Consider the following 17,787-nt stretch of genomic DNA (forward strand, 5'->3'; position numbering starts at 1 on the left):
CTCTTTAGGGCAGGCTTGGAGTAGTTTCCTCAGTATGTTTTCTAGTATGTCAAGAGAAGTGCAAGTCGGGTCACGATACACTCTGTCCGCTATCATCCCGATTGTTTCATCCACAGGTACGTTGGTAAATAGTGACTCTACATCCAACGAGGCTCTTATCCCCGTGACCTGCTCCCAACAGTAAGTCAACATATTCCTTGGGAGACCTCAGGCTGAAAGCACACGGTACATAAGGTTTCAGCAACCCATTGAGTCACTTAGCCAATCTGTATGTGGGTGTAGGTATCTGGCTGATTCCTGAATCTGGTGGGACCTGAAAGTTATTGTTAAGGGGCCAAGAGAATCATATATGCCAAAAATGAAAACTGGTTCGATTTCAATCAAACTTTTTTCATGAGTTGTATATGAAAAGGGTTTCTTCTGGTTCAAGTCTCAGCATCGTAGCATAAATAGGAAGGTTGAAAAAAATATTGAAATAGGTGTCAAAATTTTTCAAAAATGGTAAAAAATGATTACCAAACACAAGTCAACTGAAATCATGTCTATGACTCGCAACTGTCACAATATCATATATTAAAAAAAATTAGTTTTATTAAAAAAAATTAAGTTAAAAAAGAATTGGGATTTTTTTTGTTTTTCTTTTTTAATTTTATTTTTCTTATTTGTTGTTTGGACGATTTGCATGAAACTTATACACTTGACGGCACGTCCCTCTATCTGTAAGGGTGCCAAGGAGGCCAGGAAATTGGTCGATGTCAACCTCAGCCACAGATGGTAGCACCTTAGACTTTATTTTTTACTTATTTATTTCAAGCATCATAAACATTCATATAACTCTTTCATTTGTTATTCAATTTACATGAAACTTACACCTTATATGAAGAAAGTATGTTTCTAAAATCTGTAGTCATTGTTTTTTCCTAAATTCAATTATTGATTTTATAATAGCAATAAACATGTAACATTTGCATTTTTTTTTTTGGGGGGGGGGACTTACACTACTTGTATTAGGAAGACTAATCTTGTTTTGGAAAATCCCCGACTACAGATCCTTTATTGTATGCTAATGTGTCAGAAAAGTGTCATAGAATGTTTATATCTGAAACGTGTGGTTGTATATACAAACTTGAAAATGTGTAATATTGATTGAAAAAAAAAAATCTTCCTTTCTATTTAGGCTGCAGTACTGAAACTTGGAACAATTGCAGCCCTTTTCCTATTCAACTAGTCACTAAATATTGGTTGACATTGAACAACTTTAAGTAAACTAATCTCTTGGCTCCTTAATAGGAACGTTATCCCCCGCAGACAAAAATCAGAAAATACAATTGACAATTTACTATAACCCCCCCCCCCCAAAAAAAAAAAAAAACAGTCACCCTACTAAAGTAAAACTTCCCAGACACCAAACAGAACGCCTTGAAATAAACCAACGTTGTCTATGCCTTCAAATGCCCACTTGAGGACTGTAAGCCCCAAAGAACTCAGTATATAGACAAGGTAACAAAGTCTCTTTCCAGGCGATTAACAATGCATAAACAACAGGGCATGTATAATCAAGTATGTATGTTATGTGTAAACTAATCTTTGAAAATGTAAGAAGCTTACGAAACGCTTTCAGGCGTGCGACCAAAAATAAAAAAGAATGAATTTTAGAGTTAATTTTTCAATTATCCTCGACAGTGAAGAAGAACGTAAGAAATATTGAGAAGATTCGTTTTAGAATTATTAATTTTACCCCTTCGGTCATATTCAACAACATATGCTTACAAGAGATTGCTACCAATGTGTATATATATATATATATATATATATATATATATATATATATATATATATATATATATATATATATATATATATATATATATATATATATATATTAGTATATTTTGGTAGCAGTCTTTCCTGTAGACATATATTATTAAATATGACCGAAAAAGTAAGATTTATAATTCTAACACGAATTTTCTCAATCTTTCGTACATTTCTTTTCACTGTTGGAGGTAAATCAAAAATCAATTCTCCAAAATTCATTTTTATTTCTAGTCTCACGCGACACGAGCGCGTTTCGTAAAACTTATTACATTTTCAAAGACTTTTAGTTTACAAATACACAACTGAATAGAACTTACGCATCTCCGATTTTATATCTACATTTGAGTGAGGTGGATGGGGTGAGGTGGCATTAATAGGGTATTAATTTCATCAACATAAGACAGAACAAGAGGTGGCATTAATAGGGTATTAATTTCATCAACACAAGACAGAACACGAAACAATGGGTATTGAATAGAAGTGTTTGTAGAAAGCCTATTGGTCCATATTTCTTGATGCTTCTATATTGGAGCGGAGTTTTGAGGTGGGTAGAATATAGTTGTGCATTAATTGGCTGTTGATTGCTGGTGTTGACTTCTTGATGTGTAGTGCCTCGCAAACGTCAAGCCGCCTGCTATCGCTGTATCTATCGATGATTTCTGTGTTGTTTACTAGGATTTCTCTGGCGATGGTTTGGTTGTGGGAAGAGATTATATGTTCCTTAATGGAGCCCTGTTGCTTATGCATCGTTAAACGCCTAGAAAGAGATGTTGTTGTCTTGCCTATATACTGGGTTTTTTGGAGCTTACAGTCCCCAAGAGGGCATTTGAAGGCATAGACGACGTTAGTCTCTTTTAAAGCGTTCTGTTTTGTGTCTGGAGAGTTTCTCATGAGTAGGCTGGCCGTTTTTCTGGTTTTATAGTAAATCGTCAGTTGTATCCTCTGATTTTTGTCTGTAGGGATAACATTTCTATTAACAATATCTTTCAGGACCCTTTCCTCCGTTTTATGAGCTGTGGAAAGAAGTTCCTGCAAAATAGTCTAATAGGGGGTATAGGTGTTGTGTTATTTGTCTCTTCAGAGGTTGCATGGCGTTTCACTTTCCTTCTTATGATGTCTTCGACGAAACCATTGGAGAAGCCGTTGTTGACTAGGACCTGCCTTACCCTACAGAGTTCTTCGTCGACTTGCTTCCATCCTGAGCTGTGGCTGAGAGCACGGTCGACATAAGCGTTAACGACACTCCTCTTGTACCAGTCTGGGCAGTCACTGTTGGCATTGAGGCACATTCCTATGTTTGTTTCCTTGGTGTAGACTGTAGTGTGGAAATCTTAGCTCCTTTCCATGACTGTTACATCTAGAAAGGTTTCCACAAAAGGAAACCTTTCAGTAAAGGGTCCAGAAAGATATTGTTAATAGACACGTTAACCCTACAGACAAAAATCAGAAGATACAATTGACGATCTACTATAAAACCAAGAAAACGGCCAACCTACTCATGAGAAACTCACCAGACACAAAGCAGAACGCTCTAAAAGACACCAATGTCGTCTATGCCTTCAAAGGCGCCCTGTAGTTACCAGTTGCGTTGCTCCTGGGAGTATGGGTTCGAGTCACTTCTGGGGTGTGAGTTTTCAGTCGCATATAGTCCTGGGGACCATTCAGGCTTGTTTGCATTTGTGTTCCACACATGTGCCCCAAAGAATGAGGAGATTTGGTGAAATGCTATGCCCAAGATTACCATCCGAGTTGCCAGCGGGGAAGTGGTTCAAATAGCTTCGGCTACCACTTCCTTTTGTCCGGCCGTGATGGTCAAGCGGATTAAGGCGCCCTGTAGTTAACAGTTGCGTTGCTCCTGGGAGTATGGGTTCGAGTCACTTCTAGGGTGTGAGTTTTCAGTCGCATATAGTCCTGGGGATCATTCAGGCTTGTTTGCATTTGTGTTCCTCACGTGTGCCCCAAAGAATGAGGTGATTTGGTGAAATGCTATGCCCAAGATTACCATCCGAGTTGCCGGCGGGGAAGTGGTACAAATAGCTTCGGCTACCACTTCCTTTTGTCCGGCCGTGATGGTCAAGTGGATTAAGGCGCCCTGTAGTTAACAGTTGCGTTGCTCCTGGGAGTATGGGTTCGAGTCACTTCTAGGGTGTGAGTTTTCAGTCGCATATAGTCCTGGGGACCATTCAGGCTTGTTTGCATTTGTGTTCCTCATGTGTGCCCCAAAGAATGAGGTGATTTGGTGAAATGCTATGCCCAAGATTACCATCCGAGTTGCCGGCGGGGAAGTGGTTCAAATAGCTTCGGCTACCACTTCCTTTTGTCCGGCCGTGATGGTCAAGCGGATTAAGGCGCCCTGTAGTTACCAGTTGCGTTGCTCCTGGGAGTATGGGTTCGAATCACTTCTGGGGTGTGAGTTTTCAGTCGCATATAGTCCTGGGGACCATTCAGGCTTGTTTGCATTTGTGTTCCTCACGTGTGCCCCAATTTATGAGGTGATTTGGTAAAATGCTATGCCCAAGATTACTATCCGAGTGCCGGCGGTGGGGTGGTTCAAATAGCCTCGGCTATCACCTCATTATGTCCGGTCGTGATGGTCAAGTGAAGTAAGGCGTCTTGTACATACCAGTTGCGTTGCTCCTGGGAGTATGGGTTCGAGTCACTTCTGGGGTGTGAGTTTTCAGTTGCATATTGTCCTGGGGACCATTCAGGCTTGTTCGCATTTGTGTTCCTCACGTGTGCCCCAAAGAATGAGGTGATTTGGTAAAATGCTATGCCCAAGATTACTATCCGAGTGCCGGCGGTGGGGTGGTTCAAATAGCCTCGGCTATCACCTCATTATGTCCGGTTGTGATGGTCAAGTGGATTAAGGCGTCTTGTACATACCAGTTGCGTTGCTCCTGGGAGTATGGGTTCGAGTCACTTCTGGGGTGTGAGTTTTCAGTTGCATATTGTCCTGGGGACCATTCAGGCTTGTTCGCATTTGTGTTCCTCACGTGTGCCCCAAAGAATGAGGTGATTTGGTAAAATGCTATGCCCAAGATTACTATCCGAGTGCCGGCGGTGGGGTGGTTCAAATAGCCTCGGCTATCACCTCATTATGTCCAGTCGTGATGGTCAAGTGGATTAAGGCGTCTTGTACATACCAGTTGCGTTGCTCCTGGGAGTATGGGTTCGAGTCACTTCTGGGGTGTGAGTTTTCAGTTGCAAATTGTCCTGGGGACCATTCAGGCTTGTTCGCATTTGTGTTCCTCACGTGTGCCCCAAAGAATGAGGTGATTTGGTAAAATGCTATGCCCAAGATTACTATCCGAGTGCCGGCGGTGGGGTGGTTCAAATAGCCTCGGCTATCACCTCATTATGTCCGGTCGTGATGGTCAAGTGGATTAAGGCGTCTTGTACATACCAGTTGCGTTGCTCCTGGGAGTATGGGTTCGAGTCACTTCTGGGGTGTGAGTTTTCAGTTGCATATTGTCCTGGGGACCATTCAGGCTTGTTCGCATTTGTGTTCCTCACGTGTGTCCCAAAGAATGAGGTGATTTGGTAAAATGCTATGCCCAAGATTACTATCCGAGTGCCGGCGGTGGGGTGGTTCAAATAGCCTCGGCTATCACCTCATTATGTCCGGTCGTGATGGTCAAGTGGATTAAGGCGTCTTGTACATACCAGTTGCGTTGCTCCTGGGAGTATGGGTTCGAGTCACTTCTGGGGTGTGAGTTTTCAGTTGCATATTGTCCTGGGGACCATTCAGGCTTGTTCGCATTTGTGTTCCTCACGTGTGCCCCAAAGAATGAGGTGATTTGGTAAAATGCTATGCCCAAGATTACTATCCGAGTGCCGGCGGTGGGGGTGGTTCAAATAGCCTCGGCTATCTCCTCATTATGTCCGGTCGTGATGGTCAAGTGGATTAAGGCGTCTTGTACATACCAGTTGCGTTGCTCCTGGGAGTATGGGTTCGAGTCACTTCTATGGTGTGAGTTTTCAGTTATATATATATATATATATATATATATATATATATATATATATATATATATATATATATATATATATATATATATATATATATATAAACATTAATAACCATTATGGCCAGTGTTGACACTGGAACAAGAGATCAGGTTACTGTTCCTCCTGTGAACACCACACCTGACCATTGCCAACACTGGTACAGCTTCTCTGAACATTGTTCAAGCGGGGGACGGGTTCATGCATCTTGTTCACCACCAGACTCTCTCTCGTGCTAGTGATGCCCGGTGAACAGTCACTCTGCCAACTGTTTAACTGAAGAGCCAGGAAGGGAGAGAGTAAGACCTAGAGTAAAGAGAGTAAGAGCCAGGAAGGGAGAGAGTAAGAGCCAGAGCGAAGAGAGTAAGAGCCAGAGTGAAGAGGGTAAGAGCCAGAGTGAAGAAAGTAAGAGCCAGAGTGGAGAGAGTAAGAGTCAGAGTGAAGAGAGTAAGGGCCAGAGTGGGAAGAGAGTAGTGGAGAGAATAAGATCCAGAGTGGAGAGAGTAAGAGCCAGAGTGGAGAGAGTAAGAGCCAGAGTGGAGAGAGTAGGAGCCAGAGTGAAGAGAGTAAGAGCCAGAGTGAAGAGAGTAAGAGCCAGAGTGAAGAGAGTAAAAGCCAGAGTGAAGAGAGTAAGAGCCAGAATGGAGAGAGTAAGAGTCAGAGTAAAGAGAGTAAGAGCCAGAGTGGGAAGAGAGTAGTGGAGAGAATAAGATCCAGAGTGGAGTGAGTAAGAGCCAGAGTGAAGAGAGTAAGAGCCAGAGTGAAGAGAGTAAGAGCCAGAGTGAAGAGAGTAAAAGCCAGAGTGAAGAGAGTAAAAGCCAGAGTGAAGAGATTAAGAGCCAGAGTGAAGAGAGTAAGAGCAAGAGTGAAGAGAGTAAAAGCCAGAGTGAAGAGAGTAAAAGTCAGAGTGAAGAGAGTAAAAGCCAGAGTGAAGAGAGTAAGAGCCAGAGTGAAGAGAGTAAGAGCCAGAGTGTAGAGGGTAAGAGCCAGAGTGAAGAAAGTAAGAGCCAGAGTGAAGAGAGTAAGAGCCAGAGTGGAGAGAGTAAGAGCCAGAGTGAAGAGAGTAAGAGCCAGAGTAAAGAGAGTAAGAGTCAGAGTGAAGAGAGTAAGAGTCAGAGTGAAGAGAGTAAAAGCCAGAGTGAAGAGAGTAAGAGCCAGAGTGGAGAGAGTAAGAGTCAGAGTGAAGAGAGTAAGAGCCAGAGTGAAGAGAGTAAGAGCCAGAGTGAAGAAAGTAAGAGCCAGAGTGAAGAGAGTAAGAGCCAGAGTGAAGAAAGTAAGAGCCAGAGTGAAGAGAGTAAGAGCCAGAGTGGAGAGAGTAAGAGTCAGTGTGAAGAGAGTAAGAGCCAGAGTGGGAAGTGAGTAGTGGAGAGAATAAGATCCAGAGTGGAGAGAGCAAGAGCCAGAGTTGAGACAGTAAGAGTCAGAGTGAAGAGAGTAGGAGCCAGACTGAAGAGAGTAAGAGTCAGAGTGAAGAGAGTAAGAGCCAGAGTGAAGAGAGTGAAAGCCAGAGTGAAGAGAGTAAAAGCCAGAGTGAAGAGAGTAAGAGTCAGAGTGAAGAGAGTAAAAGCCAGAGTGAAGAGAGTAAGAGCCAGAGTGTAGAGGGTAAGAGCCAGAGTGAAGAAAGTAAGAGCCAGAGTGAAGAGAGTAAGAGCCAGAGTGAAGAAAGTAAGAGCCAGAGTGAAGAGAGTAAGAGCCAGAGTGGAGAGAGTAAGAGCCAGAGTGAAGAGAGTAAGAGCCAGAGTAAAGAGAGTAAGAGTCAGAGTGAAGAGAGTAAGAGTCAGAGTGAAGAGAGTAAAAGCCAGAGTGAAGAGAGTAAGAGCCAGAGTGGAGAGAGTAAGAGTCAGAGTGAAGAGAGTAAGAGCCAGAGTGAAGAGAGTAAGAGCCAGAGTGAAGAAAGTAAGAGCCAGAGTGAAGAGAGTAAGAGCCAGAGTGAAGAAAGTAAGAGCCAGAGTGAAGAGAGTAAGAGCCAGAGTGGAGAGAGTAAGAGTCAGTGTGAAGAGAGTAAGAGCCAGAGTGGGAAGTGAGTAGTGGAGAGAATAAGATCCAGAGTGGAGAGAGCAAGAGCCAGAGTTGAGACAGTAAGAGTCAGAGTGAAGAGAGTAGGAGCCAGACTGAAGAGAGTAAGAGTCAGAGTGAAGAGAGTAAGAGCCAGAGTGAAGAGAGTGAAAGCCAGAGTGAAGAGAGTAAAAGCCAGAGTGAAGAGAGTAAGAGTCAGAGTGAAGAGAGTAAAAGCCAGAGTGAAGAGAGTAAGAGCCAGAGTGTAGAGGGTAAGAGCCAGAGTGAAGAAAGTAAGAGCCAGAGTGAAGAGAGTGAAAGCCAGAGTGAAGAGAGTAAAAGCCAGAGTGAAGAGAGTAAGAGTCAGAGTGAAGAGAGTAAAAGCCAGAGTGAAGAGAGTAAGAGCCAGAGTGAAAAGGGTAAGAGACAGAGTGAAGAAAGTAAGAGCCAGAGTGGGAAGAGAGTAAGAGTCAGAGAGAAGAGTGTAAGAACCAGAGTAGCGAGAGTAGTGGAAAGAATAAGATCCAGAGTGAAAAGAGTAAGAGCCAGAGTGGGGTGAGTAAGAGACAGAGGGAAGAGAGTAAGAGCCAGAGTGGAGAGAGTAAGAGCCAGAGTGGAGAGAGTAAGAGCCAGAGTGAAGAGAGAGTAAGAACCAGAGTGGAGAGAGTAAGAGCTAGAGTGGAGAGAGTAAGAGCCAGAGTGAAGAGAGTAAGAGCCAGAGTGGAGAGTGTAGTGGAGAGAATAAGAGCCAGAGTGGGGAGAGTAAGAGCCAGAGTGAAGAGAGTAAGAGCCAGAGTGAAGAGAGTAAGAGTCAGAGGCAGAGGCAACACAACCGACTCTTCAGCGCCGCTCTTGATGCGGACATAAACAAGCGAGGAACTCTTACTATTACAGAAGATTCACAAATAGATGAAAGCTTAATGGCTCATAAGGCGTTTATCTCCTTTTGTGGCCAGAGACTTTCTCTCTACTTTCATGTTGTGAAAGTTTACTGAGTGGAAGTAAGCGTCGTGTTTACTTTCAACTGTGGAACTTGCTTAATTCTAGCAATCTAATTGTGATTGCAGAGGGGGGTGGGGGGGTTGAGCTTCGGTTCCTTACTCCCGGCTCTCAACCGTCAGTCAACTGGTGTACAAGTTCCTCGAGCCTACTGGGCTCTATCATATCTACATTTGAAACTGTGTATGGAGTCAGCCTCTACCGCATCACTGCCTAATGCATTCCATCCGTTAACTACTCTGACACCGACAAGTTTCTTTCTAACGTCCCTGTGGCTCATTTGGGAACTCAGTCTCCACCTGTGAACCCTTGTGAGTGTACCACCTGTGAACCCTTGTGAGTGTACCACCTGTGAACCCTTGTGAGTGTACCACCTGTGAACCCTTGTGAGTATACCACCTGTGAACCCTTGTGAGTGTACCACCTGTGAACCCTCGTGAGTGTACCACCTGTGAACCCTCGTGAGTGTACCATCTGTGAACCCTTGTGAGTGTACCACCTGTGAACCCTTGTGAGTGTACCACCTGTGAACCCTTGTGAGTGTACCATCTGTGAACCCTCGTGAGTGTACCATCTGTGAACCCTCGTGAGTGTACCACCTGTGAACCCTTGTGAGTGTACCACCTGTGAACCCTTGTGAGTGTACCACCTGTGAACCCTTGTGAGTGTACCACCTGTGAACCCTTGTGAGTGTACCACCTGTGAGCCCTTGTGAGTGTACCACCTGTGAACCCTTTTGAGTGTACCACCTGTGAACCCTTGTGAGTGTACCACCTGTGTTAAGAAATCTGAATTTATCTACCTTATCGATTTTCCTGAGAATTTCGTATGCGGTAATCATGTCCCCTCCTAACCCTGCGACTTGAGGTTCCATTCACACAACCTTTCCTTCATGTGTACTGGTGGTCATGTTTGTGTGTACTGGTGGTCGTGTGTGTGTACTGGTGGTCGTGTGTGTGTACTGGTGGTCGTGTGTGGGTACTGGTGGTCGTGTGTGTGTACTGGTGGTCGTGTGTGTGTACTGGTGGTCGTGTGTGTGTACTGGTGGTCGTGTGTGTGTACTGGTGGTCGTGTGTGTGTACTGGTGGTCGTGTGTGTGTACTAGTGGTCGTGTGTGTGTACTGGTGGTCGTGTGTGTGTACTGGTGGTCGTGTGTGTGTACTGGTGGTCGTGTGTGTGTACTGGTGGTCGTGTGTGTGTACTGGTGGTCGTGTGTGTGTACTGGCGGTCGTGTGTGTGTACTGGCGGTCGTGTGTGTGTACTGGTGGTCGTGTGTGTGTACTGGTGGTCGTGTGTGTGTACTGGTGGTCGTGTGTGTGTACTGGTGGTCGTGTGTGTGTACTGGTGGTCGTGTGTGTGTACTGGTGGTCGTGTGTGTGTACTGGTGGTCGTGTGTGTGTACTGGTGGTCGTGTGTGTGTACTGGTGATCGTGTGTGTGTACTGGTGATCGTGTGTGTGTACTGGTGGTCGTGTGTGTGTACTGGTGGTCGTGTGTGTGTACTGGTGGTCGTGTGTGTGTACTGGTGGTCGTGTGTGTGTACTGGTGGTCGTGTGTGTGTACTGGTGGTCGTGTGTGTGTACTGGTGGTCGTGTGTGTGTACTGGTGGTCGTGTGTGTGTACTGGTGGTCGTGTGTGTGTACTGGTGGTCGTGTGTGTGTACTGGTGGTCGTGTGTGTGTACTGGTGGTCGTGTGTGTGTACTGGTGGTCGTGTGTGTGTACTGGTGGTCGTGTGTGTGTACTGGTGGTCGTGTGTGTGTACTGGCGGTCGTGTGTGTGTACTGGCGGTCGTGTGTGTGTACTGGTGGTCGTGTGTGTGTACTCACCTAGTTGTGCTTGCGGAGGTTGAGCTCTGGCTCTTTGGTCCTGCCTCTGAACTGTCAGCCAACTGGTGTACAGGTTCCTGAGCCTAATGGGCTCATATCTACACTTAAAATTGTATATGGAGTCTGCCTCCACCACATCACTGCCTAATGCCTTCCATTAGTGTTAATTTTCGAACACTTGGTTTTTTTCTAATGTCTCTATGGCTCACTTGGGCACTCGATCAGGTTTCCTAGTCCCTGATTGTAAAGCTCTTTTTTTAGACAGTACATCACCTTAGGACGCTCCAGAAGCAGCTATAGTCTTAGAGAAGACATCGTTATATACGCCTTCTAGAAGTAGATCGTAAACGCTCTCTTAGGGAACTCATCGCTCAGGACGTCGTAGAAGCTGGTCGAAGTAAGTGCCTCTTAGAAACACATTAGTAATGACGTCGTAGAGACAGATCGTAAAGCACACAAGACAAGTCCGGGGAGCCGGTCTGCCGAGCGGACTGCACGCGGGACTTGTGATCCTGTGGTCCTGGGTTCGATCCCAGGCGCCGGCGAGAAACAATGAGCTGAGTTTCTTTTACCCTATGCCCCTGTTACCTAGCAGTAAATTAGGTACCTGGTTGTTAGTCAGCTGTCACGGGCTGCTTCCTGGGGGTGGAGGCCTGGTCGAGGACCGGGCCGCGGGGACACTAAAAAAGCCCCGAAATCATCTCAAGATAATCTCAAGATAACCTCAAGAAGTCCGCCCGTTCTTGCGACGTGTCACTCCGCTCAGAGTGCCACTGTTTTACCTACCCGGAAACATACGGACCGTCCCGCTGGAGGGCCTCGGTGAAGATAAATGTTGACTACGTCAACACCTACCCGAACAGGCTGGGTTAGGCTACCCGCAGACTGCCTGGGTTAGGCTTCACGCAGACTGCCTGGGTTAGGCCACCCGCAGACTGCCTGGATTAGGCTTCACGCTGACTGCCTGGGTTAGGCTGGGAGCAATATTAAAGTCATTTGCTAAGTTACGTAGGAGAAAATGTCCTCAGCAAACAGAGCGTCTGGCCTCATATTCTAAGCGTTCGGGTAATCCCGATATTAAACCTTAAATCGCGCGATAGTGTGGCTAATGTTTGGTAATACTCGCGCTACGGCAGTTTTATTAAGCGATAAACTCTTGAGACCAGTTCTTAAAGCTGCGGCCGTACACGGTACTGTGTTGTGTTGTGTGTGTGTGTGTGTGTGTGTGTGTGTATGTGTGTACTCAACTATTTGTGCTTGCGGGGGTTGAGCTTTGGCTCTTTGGTCCCGCCTCTCAACTGTCAATCAACTGGTGTTCAGATGATTGACAGTTGAGATACGGGACCACAGAGCCAAAGCTCAACCCCCGCAAGCAAAAATAGGTGAGTCACTTCACAACAGAACAAAGTGAGGTCACTGTGCTAGTAGAAAGGGAAGTAAACCAGGTGGCCTTGGAAGAGTTCGAAATTACCAGAGAGGAGGTCAAGAGACACCTGCTGGATCTGGATGTTAGAAAGGCTGTTGGTCTAGACGGGATCTCGCCATGGGTACTGAAAGAGTGTGCAGAGGCACTTTGCTTGCCACTCTCCATAGTGTATAGTAGGTCACTGGAGACGGGAGACCTACCAGAAATATGGAAGATGGCGAATGTGGTCCCAATATACAAAAAGGGCGACAGGCAAGAGGCACTGAACTACAGGCCAGTGTCCTTGACTTGTATATCATGCAAGCTGATGGAGAAGATCGTGAGAAAAAACCTGGTATCACATCTGGAGAGAAGAGACTTCGTGACAAATCACCAACATGGGTTCAGGGAGGGTAAATCTTGCCTGACTGTCTTAATAGAATTCTACGACCAGGTGACAAAGATTAAGCAAGAAAGAGAAAGCTGGGCGGACTGCATTTTCTTGGATTGTCGGAAAGCCTTTGACACAAAACTGCATAAGAGGCTGGTACATAAGCTGGAGAGAGAGGCAGGTGTAGTTGGTAAGGTGCCCCAGTGGAAAAGGGAGTACCTAAGCAATGGGAAGCAGAGAGTTACGGCAAGGGGGGAGACCTCGGATTGGTGTGAAGTCACCAGTGGAGTCCATGCGGTTCCTTGTTCTCCCAGTCAATCTTTCCATGATTGAAGTCCCCCATGATGAGCAGGTGGTATTTATTTCTACAGGCAGCAGAGGCTGCCCTCTCAATTATAGTGTTAACTGCCATGTTATTGTTTTCGAACTCTTGACTGGGTCTTCTGTCATTTGGTGGAGGGTTGTATATTACTGCTACTACTATTCTTGGTCCTCCCATTGTCATGGTGCCTGCTATGTAGTCTCTGAACCTCTCACAGCCCGGGATAGCCATCTCCTTAAAACTACATTCCTTTCTCATGAGTAGGGCCACTCCGCCTCCTCTTCGCCTTCCCTCTCTTTCCTTATTACTGTGTACTCCGTTGGAAACACGGCATTCGTTATGATTCCAGAGAGTTTTGTTTCAGTGAGTCCGATTACATCTGGGTTCACTTCTTGTGCTCTTTTGCTTAGTTCACTTGTGTTGCTTGTGATCACATCTATGTTCAAGTACATCACCCTGAAACTGACTCTCTTCTGCTTCTCCTCTGGGGGGGACCTGTGGGATCTGGGGTGAGTGAGAGCTGGGAGGATCTGGTATGGGAGACTGGTGGAGGAGGGAGGGCTTGGGGGGTGGGGGAGAGGGTGAGAGAGGTAGGCAGGGTGGGTGAGAGGGGGAGGGTAGGGTGGGTGGGTGAGAGGGGGAGGGTAGGGGGAGAGAGTGAGATGGAGAGAGTTGGGGGGGAGAGTGAGAGGGGGAGGGCTGGGGTTGGGGTGAGAGGGGGGAGCATGGGGGAGGAGGGGCTTTGAGGTATGAGGGAGATGGGGGGGGGCAGAAAGGGGTAGGGCTTGAGAGCGGGGGGGGGGGGAAGGAAGGCTGAGGTGGGTGAGGAAGAGGGGAGGGTTTAGGGCAGTGGTGGAGAGGGGAAGACTTAGGTAGGGTTTGGGGCTTAGGGGGGCAGGGGAGAACGGAGGGCTTGGGGGTAGGAGAGACGAGAGGGCATGTGGGAGAAGGGAGGGCTTGGGGGATGGGGGAGAAGGGAGGTCCTAGGGAGAGGGTTGAGTGGGAGGAGGGGGTGAATAGGAGGAGGGGGGTGGGTGCAGGGAGGATGCCCTAGGTGGTTACTTAGTTGAGGGCTGACAGGGGATGGGGCAGGTAGGGTGTCTGTTGGGAAAAATGTGGGGGTAGTGCCCCACTCCGTGTGGCTGTTGCACTGTTTGAAGAGGGTTCCCCACTCCCCTCTTGGATTGTAGGATTCGGGGTTGTGGATCTCTGATTCCTTTCTCTCTCTCTGTGCTCCTTCCTCGCATCTGCTGCCTGCTTTCTCTCTTCCCTTGTCATATCCCTCTGCAGGAGTACGTTTTTGAACTTCTGTACATTTGCTAGACGGCTCTTCCTTGCTAACAGTTCCTCTTTCGTGATTTTGCTCATGAATACCACCTTTATCATTCGGTCTCTGATCTTGTTGTACTTTCCAAGCCTGAAAACCTTATCAGCATTTTGGTCAGTTCCCTCCATCCTTACCTCTTTAATGATCTCGGTAACTATGTTTTTGTCCTTGTCTCTCCGCTCCTTTGGTCTGGTCCCTGTTTGCTCTTTAATGCCTGCTACTACTATTGCTCTTTTTCTCTCTATCAGCTGCCTAGTACATCTAGCTGCTTCCTGATGAGGAAGCCACTTCCATGGCAACTTCCCTAACTACAGACCTTCAGGGCTCTTTTTAAGCATTTCCGGCAAATGAGAGCTGAGTTGTGGAGGTGTGTGTGTGGGAGTATGTGTGTGTGTGTGTGTGTGTGTGTGTGTGTGTGTGTGTGTGTGTGTGTGTGTGTGTGTGTGTGTGTGTGTGTACTCCCCTAGTTTTACTCACCTATTTGTGTTTGCGGGTGTTGAGCTCTGGCTCTTTAATCCGGCCTCTCAACCGTCAATCAACTGGTGAACAGATTCCAGAGCCTACTGGGCTCTATCATATCTACATTTGAAACTGTGTATGGAATCAGCCTCCACCACATCACTGCCTAATGTATTCCACCTGGTAACCACTCTGACACTAAAAAAAGTTCTTTCTAATGTCTGTGGCTCATTTGGGTACTCAGCTTCCACCTGTCTCCCCTTATGCGTGTACCACCCGTGTTAAATAACCCATCCTTGTCCACCCTGTCAATTCCCGAGAATTTTGTATGTGGCGATCATGTCTCCCCTAGCTCTTCTGTCTTCCAGCGACGTGAGGTGCAGTTCCTGTAGTCTGTCCTCATAACTCATGCCTCTTAGTTCTGGGACTAGCCTAGTGGCAAACCTCTGAACTATTTCCAGCTTCTTTTTGTGCTTGACTAGAAACGTGCTCCATGCTGGGGCTGCATACTCCAGGATTGGCCTTACATATGTGGTATACAAGGTTCTGAAGGATTCCTTACACAGGTTTCTGAAAGCAGTTCTGATGTTAGCCAGCCTCGCATAGGCCGCTGATGTTATTCTTTTGATGTGGGCTTCAGGGGACAGGTTTGGCAAGTTATCAACTACTAGATCTTTCTCTCTGTTCCGTGAAGGACTTCATCTCCCATTCGGTATCCAGTGACTGTCCTCCTAGTTTCATTACCTTACATTTACTTGGGTTGAACTTTAGTAGCCATTTGTCGGACCATTCCTTCAGTTCGTCTAGGTCATCTTGTAGTCTCATGCTATCCTCCTCTGTCTTGATCCTCCTCATAATTTTTGTATCATCAGCAAACATAGAGAGGAACGAGTCAATAACTTCTGGGAGATCATTTGTGTATATTAGAAACAGTATAAGTCCAAAGACTGATCCCTGTGGGACTCCACTGGTGACTCCCCACTACTCCGAGACCTCACCCCTCACGGTGCTCACTGTGTCCTGTTGCTTAGGTACTCTCTTATCCAGTGGAGTACTTTCCCTTTCACTCCTGCCTGCATCTCCAGTTTGTGCACTAGTCTCTTATGTGGTACTGTGTCAAAAGCTTTCTGGCAGTCCAGAAATATGCTGTCTGCCCAGCCCTCGCTCTCTTGCCTGATTTTTGTTGCCTGGTCATAGATTTCAATTAAACCTGTTAGGCATGATTTACCATCCCTGAATCCATGCTGATGTTGTGTTACAAAGTTCTTCCGCTCCAGATGTTCCACTTGTTTTTTTCGCACAATCTTCTCCATCATCTTGCATGGAATGCAAGTTAGGGACACTGGCCTGTAGTTCAGTGCCTCCTGCCTATCACCCTCTTGTATATTAGGACTACATTGGCCGTCTACCAAATTTTTGGCAGTTCACCTGTTACCAGTGATTTGTTGTACACCATGGAGAGTGGCAGGCACAGAGCTTCTTCTCCTTCCTTTAGAATCCATGGTGAGATTCCATCCGGGCCTATAGCCTTTGTTACGTCCAAATCTAGCAGATGCTTCCTCACCTCCCCACTGGTAATCACAATCTCTAGTGGTGTCTGGTTTGATGTTCCCTCTCTTATCTCTGGTACTTCTCCTGGCTCTGAGGTGAAGACCTCCTGGAATTTCTTATTGAGTTCCTCACACACTGCCTTGTCGTTTGTAGTTAATCTATCCTATCCTCAGTTTCATTACCTGTTCCTTCACTGTTGTTTTCCTCTTGATGTGGCTATGCAGCAGTTTGGGGTTGAGTCTTTGCCATGTTCGCTATGTCATTTTCATATTGCCTCTCTACCTCTCGTCTCACCCCGACGAATTCATTCCTGGCGCTCTGGTATCTTTCTCTGTTCTCTAGTGTTCTGTTGTTTCTATAGTGTCTTCACGCCCTTTTAAATGTTGCTTTGCTAGCTTACAACTCTGACTAAACCATGGGTTTCTTATCTCCATTTAATTTTTTTCCTTTTGGACTGGGACGAACTTGTCTGCTGCCTCCTTACACTTCTGTGTGATGTACTATATCGTGTCTTGAACCGTCTTTCCTCTGAGCTGTTTCCCAAGCCATTTCAGTTTGGAATTTTCTCATCTCCTGATAGTTTCCCTTCCGGAATGTTGGCCTGTTACTTTCTGGTCCCTTTCTTCATTACATTAACCCCTCTTCCACCAGACACTCCAACAACAGTACACTCATTATTTGCAGATCTCATTTGCAGATCACTCATACCCACGGGGGCTGCAAGACCGATTTCCCTTATGTCTGAATCGTTCAGAGTGAATACAAGGTCGAGTCTCGCTGGTTCATCACTGCTTCTCATTCTCGTGAGACCCTTGACATGCTGACTTAAAAAGTTTCTAGTCGTCACCTCCAGCAGTTTCGCTCTCCATGTTTCCTCACCTCGATGTGGTTCCTTGTTTTCCCAGTCTATCCTTCGTGATTAAAGTCCCCCATGATGAGCAGATGGGATCGATTTCTACAGGCAGCAGCGGCTGCTCTCTCAATGATTGTGTTAACTGCCATGTTGTTCTGTCATACTCTTGCCTGGGTCTTCTTTCATTTGGTGGTGGCTTATATATCACTGCTACTACTACTCTTGGTCCTCCCATCGTCATGGTGCCTGTTATGAAGTCTCTGAACCCTTTGCAGCTCGGAATAACCATCTCCTTGAAACTCCATTCCTTTCTCATCAGTAGAGCCACTCTGCCTCCTCCCCTTTCTTCCCTCTCTATCCTCATTACAGTGTAGTACTGGGGTAACACCGCATTCGTTATGATTTCTGAGAGTTTTGTTTCTGTGAGTCCAATTACATCTGGGTTTACTTCTAGTGTTCTTTCCCTAAGTTCACTAGCCTTGTTTGTAATCCCATCTATGTTCGAATACATGACCTTGAAACTGACTCTCTTCTGTCCATTCTGAGTTTCAGTTGATTCCACTGGAGTTGGGGGGCAAGGGATGTCTGGGGTGGGTGAGCCTGTGATGGAGGACCAGGGGGGTCTAGGGTGTGAGTGGGCTGGAAGGATCTGAAACAGGGTGGGCTAGGGGGATCTGCCGTGATGCAGCTGAGGGGGATCCAGGGTTAGAGGTTAGTTGGGGCATGAGATGGGGGAACTTGAGGGGCATGTGGTGGGATGTCACGGGTTGGGGTATGCAGGGGAGACTGGGGAGGTGGGGCTGGGAGGGAGGGGGGGTGGGGTAGGAAGGAGAGCT

General features: G+C 46.4%; 1 protein-coding gene across 1 annotated transcript; it reads left to right on the forward strand.

The window, feature by feature from the left end:
* Positions 1-46: 46 nt before the first annotated feature.
* LOC138363739 (dentin sialophosphoprotein-like) lies at positions 47-7,847 on the forward strand. The gene is made up of 3 exons (XM_069323132.1): positions 47-116; positions 6,506-7,178; positions 7,262-7,847. Exons 1-3 carry the CDS (start codon positions 47-49, stop codon positions 7,845-7,847), a joined length of 1,329 nt encoding a protein of 442 aa, XP_069179233.1.
* Positions 7,848-17,787: the final 9,940 nt, after the last annotated feature.

This window comes from Procambarus clarkii, chromosome 11 (assembly GCF_040958095.1).
Source record: "Procambarus clarkii isolate CNS0578487 chromosome 11, FALCON_Pclarkii_2.0, whole genome shotgun sequence".
NCBI classification, from domain to species: Eukaryota; Metazoa; Arthropoda; class Malacostraca; order Decapoda; family Cambaridae; genus Procambarus; species Procambarus clarkii.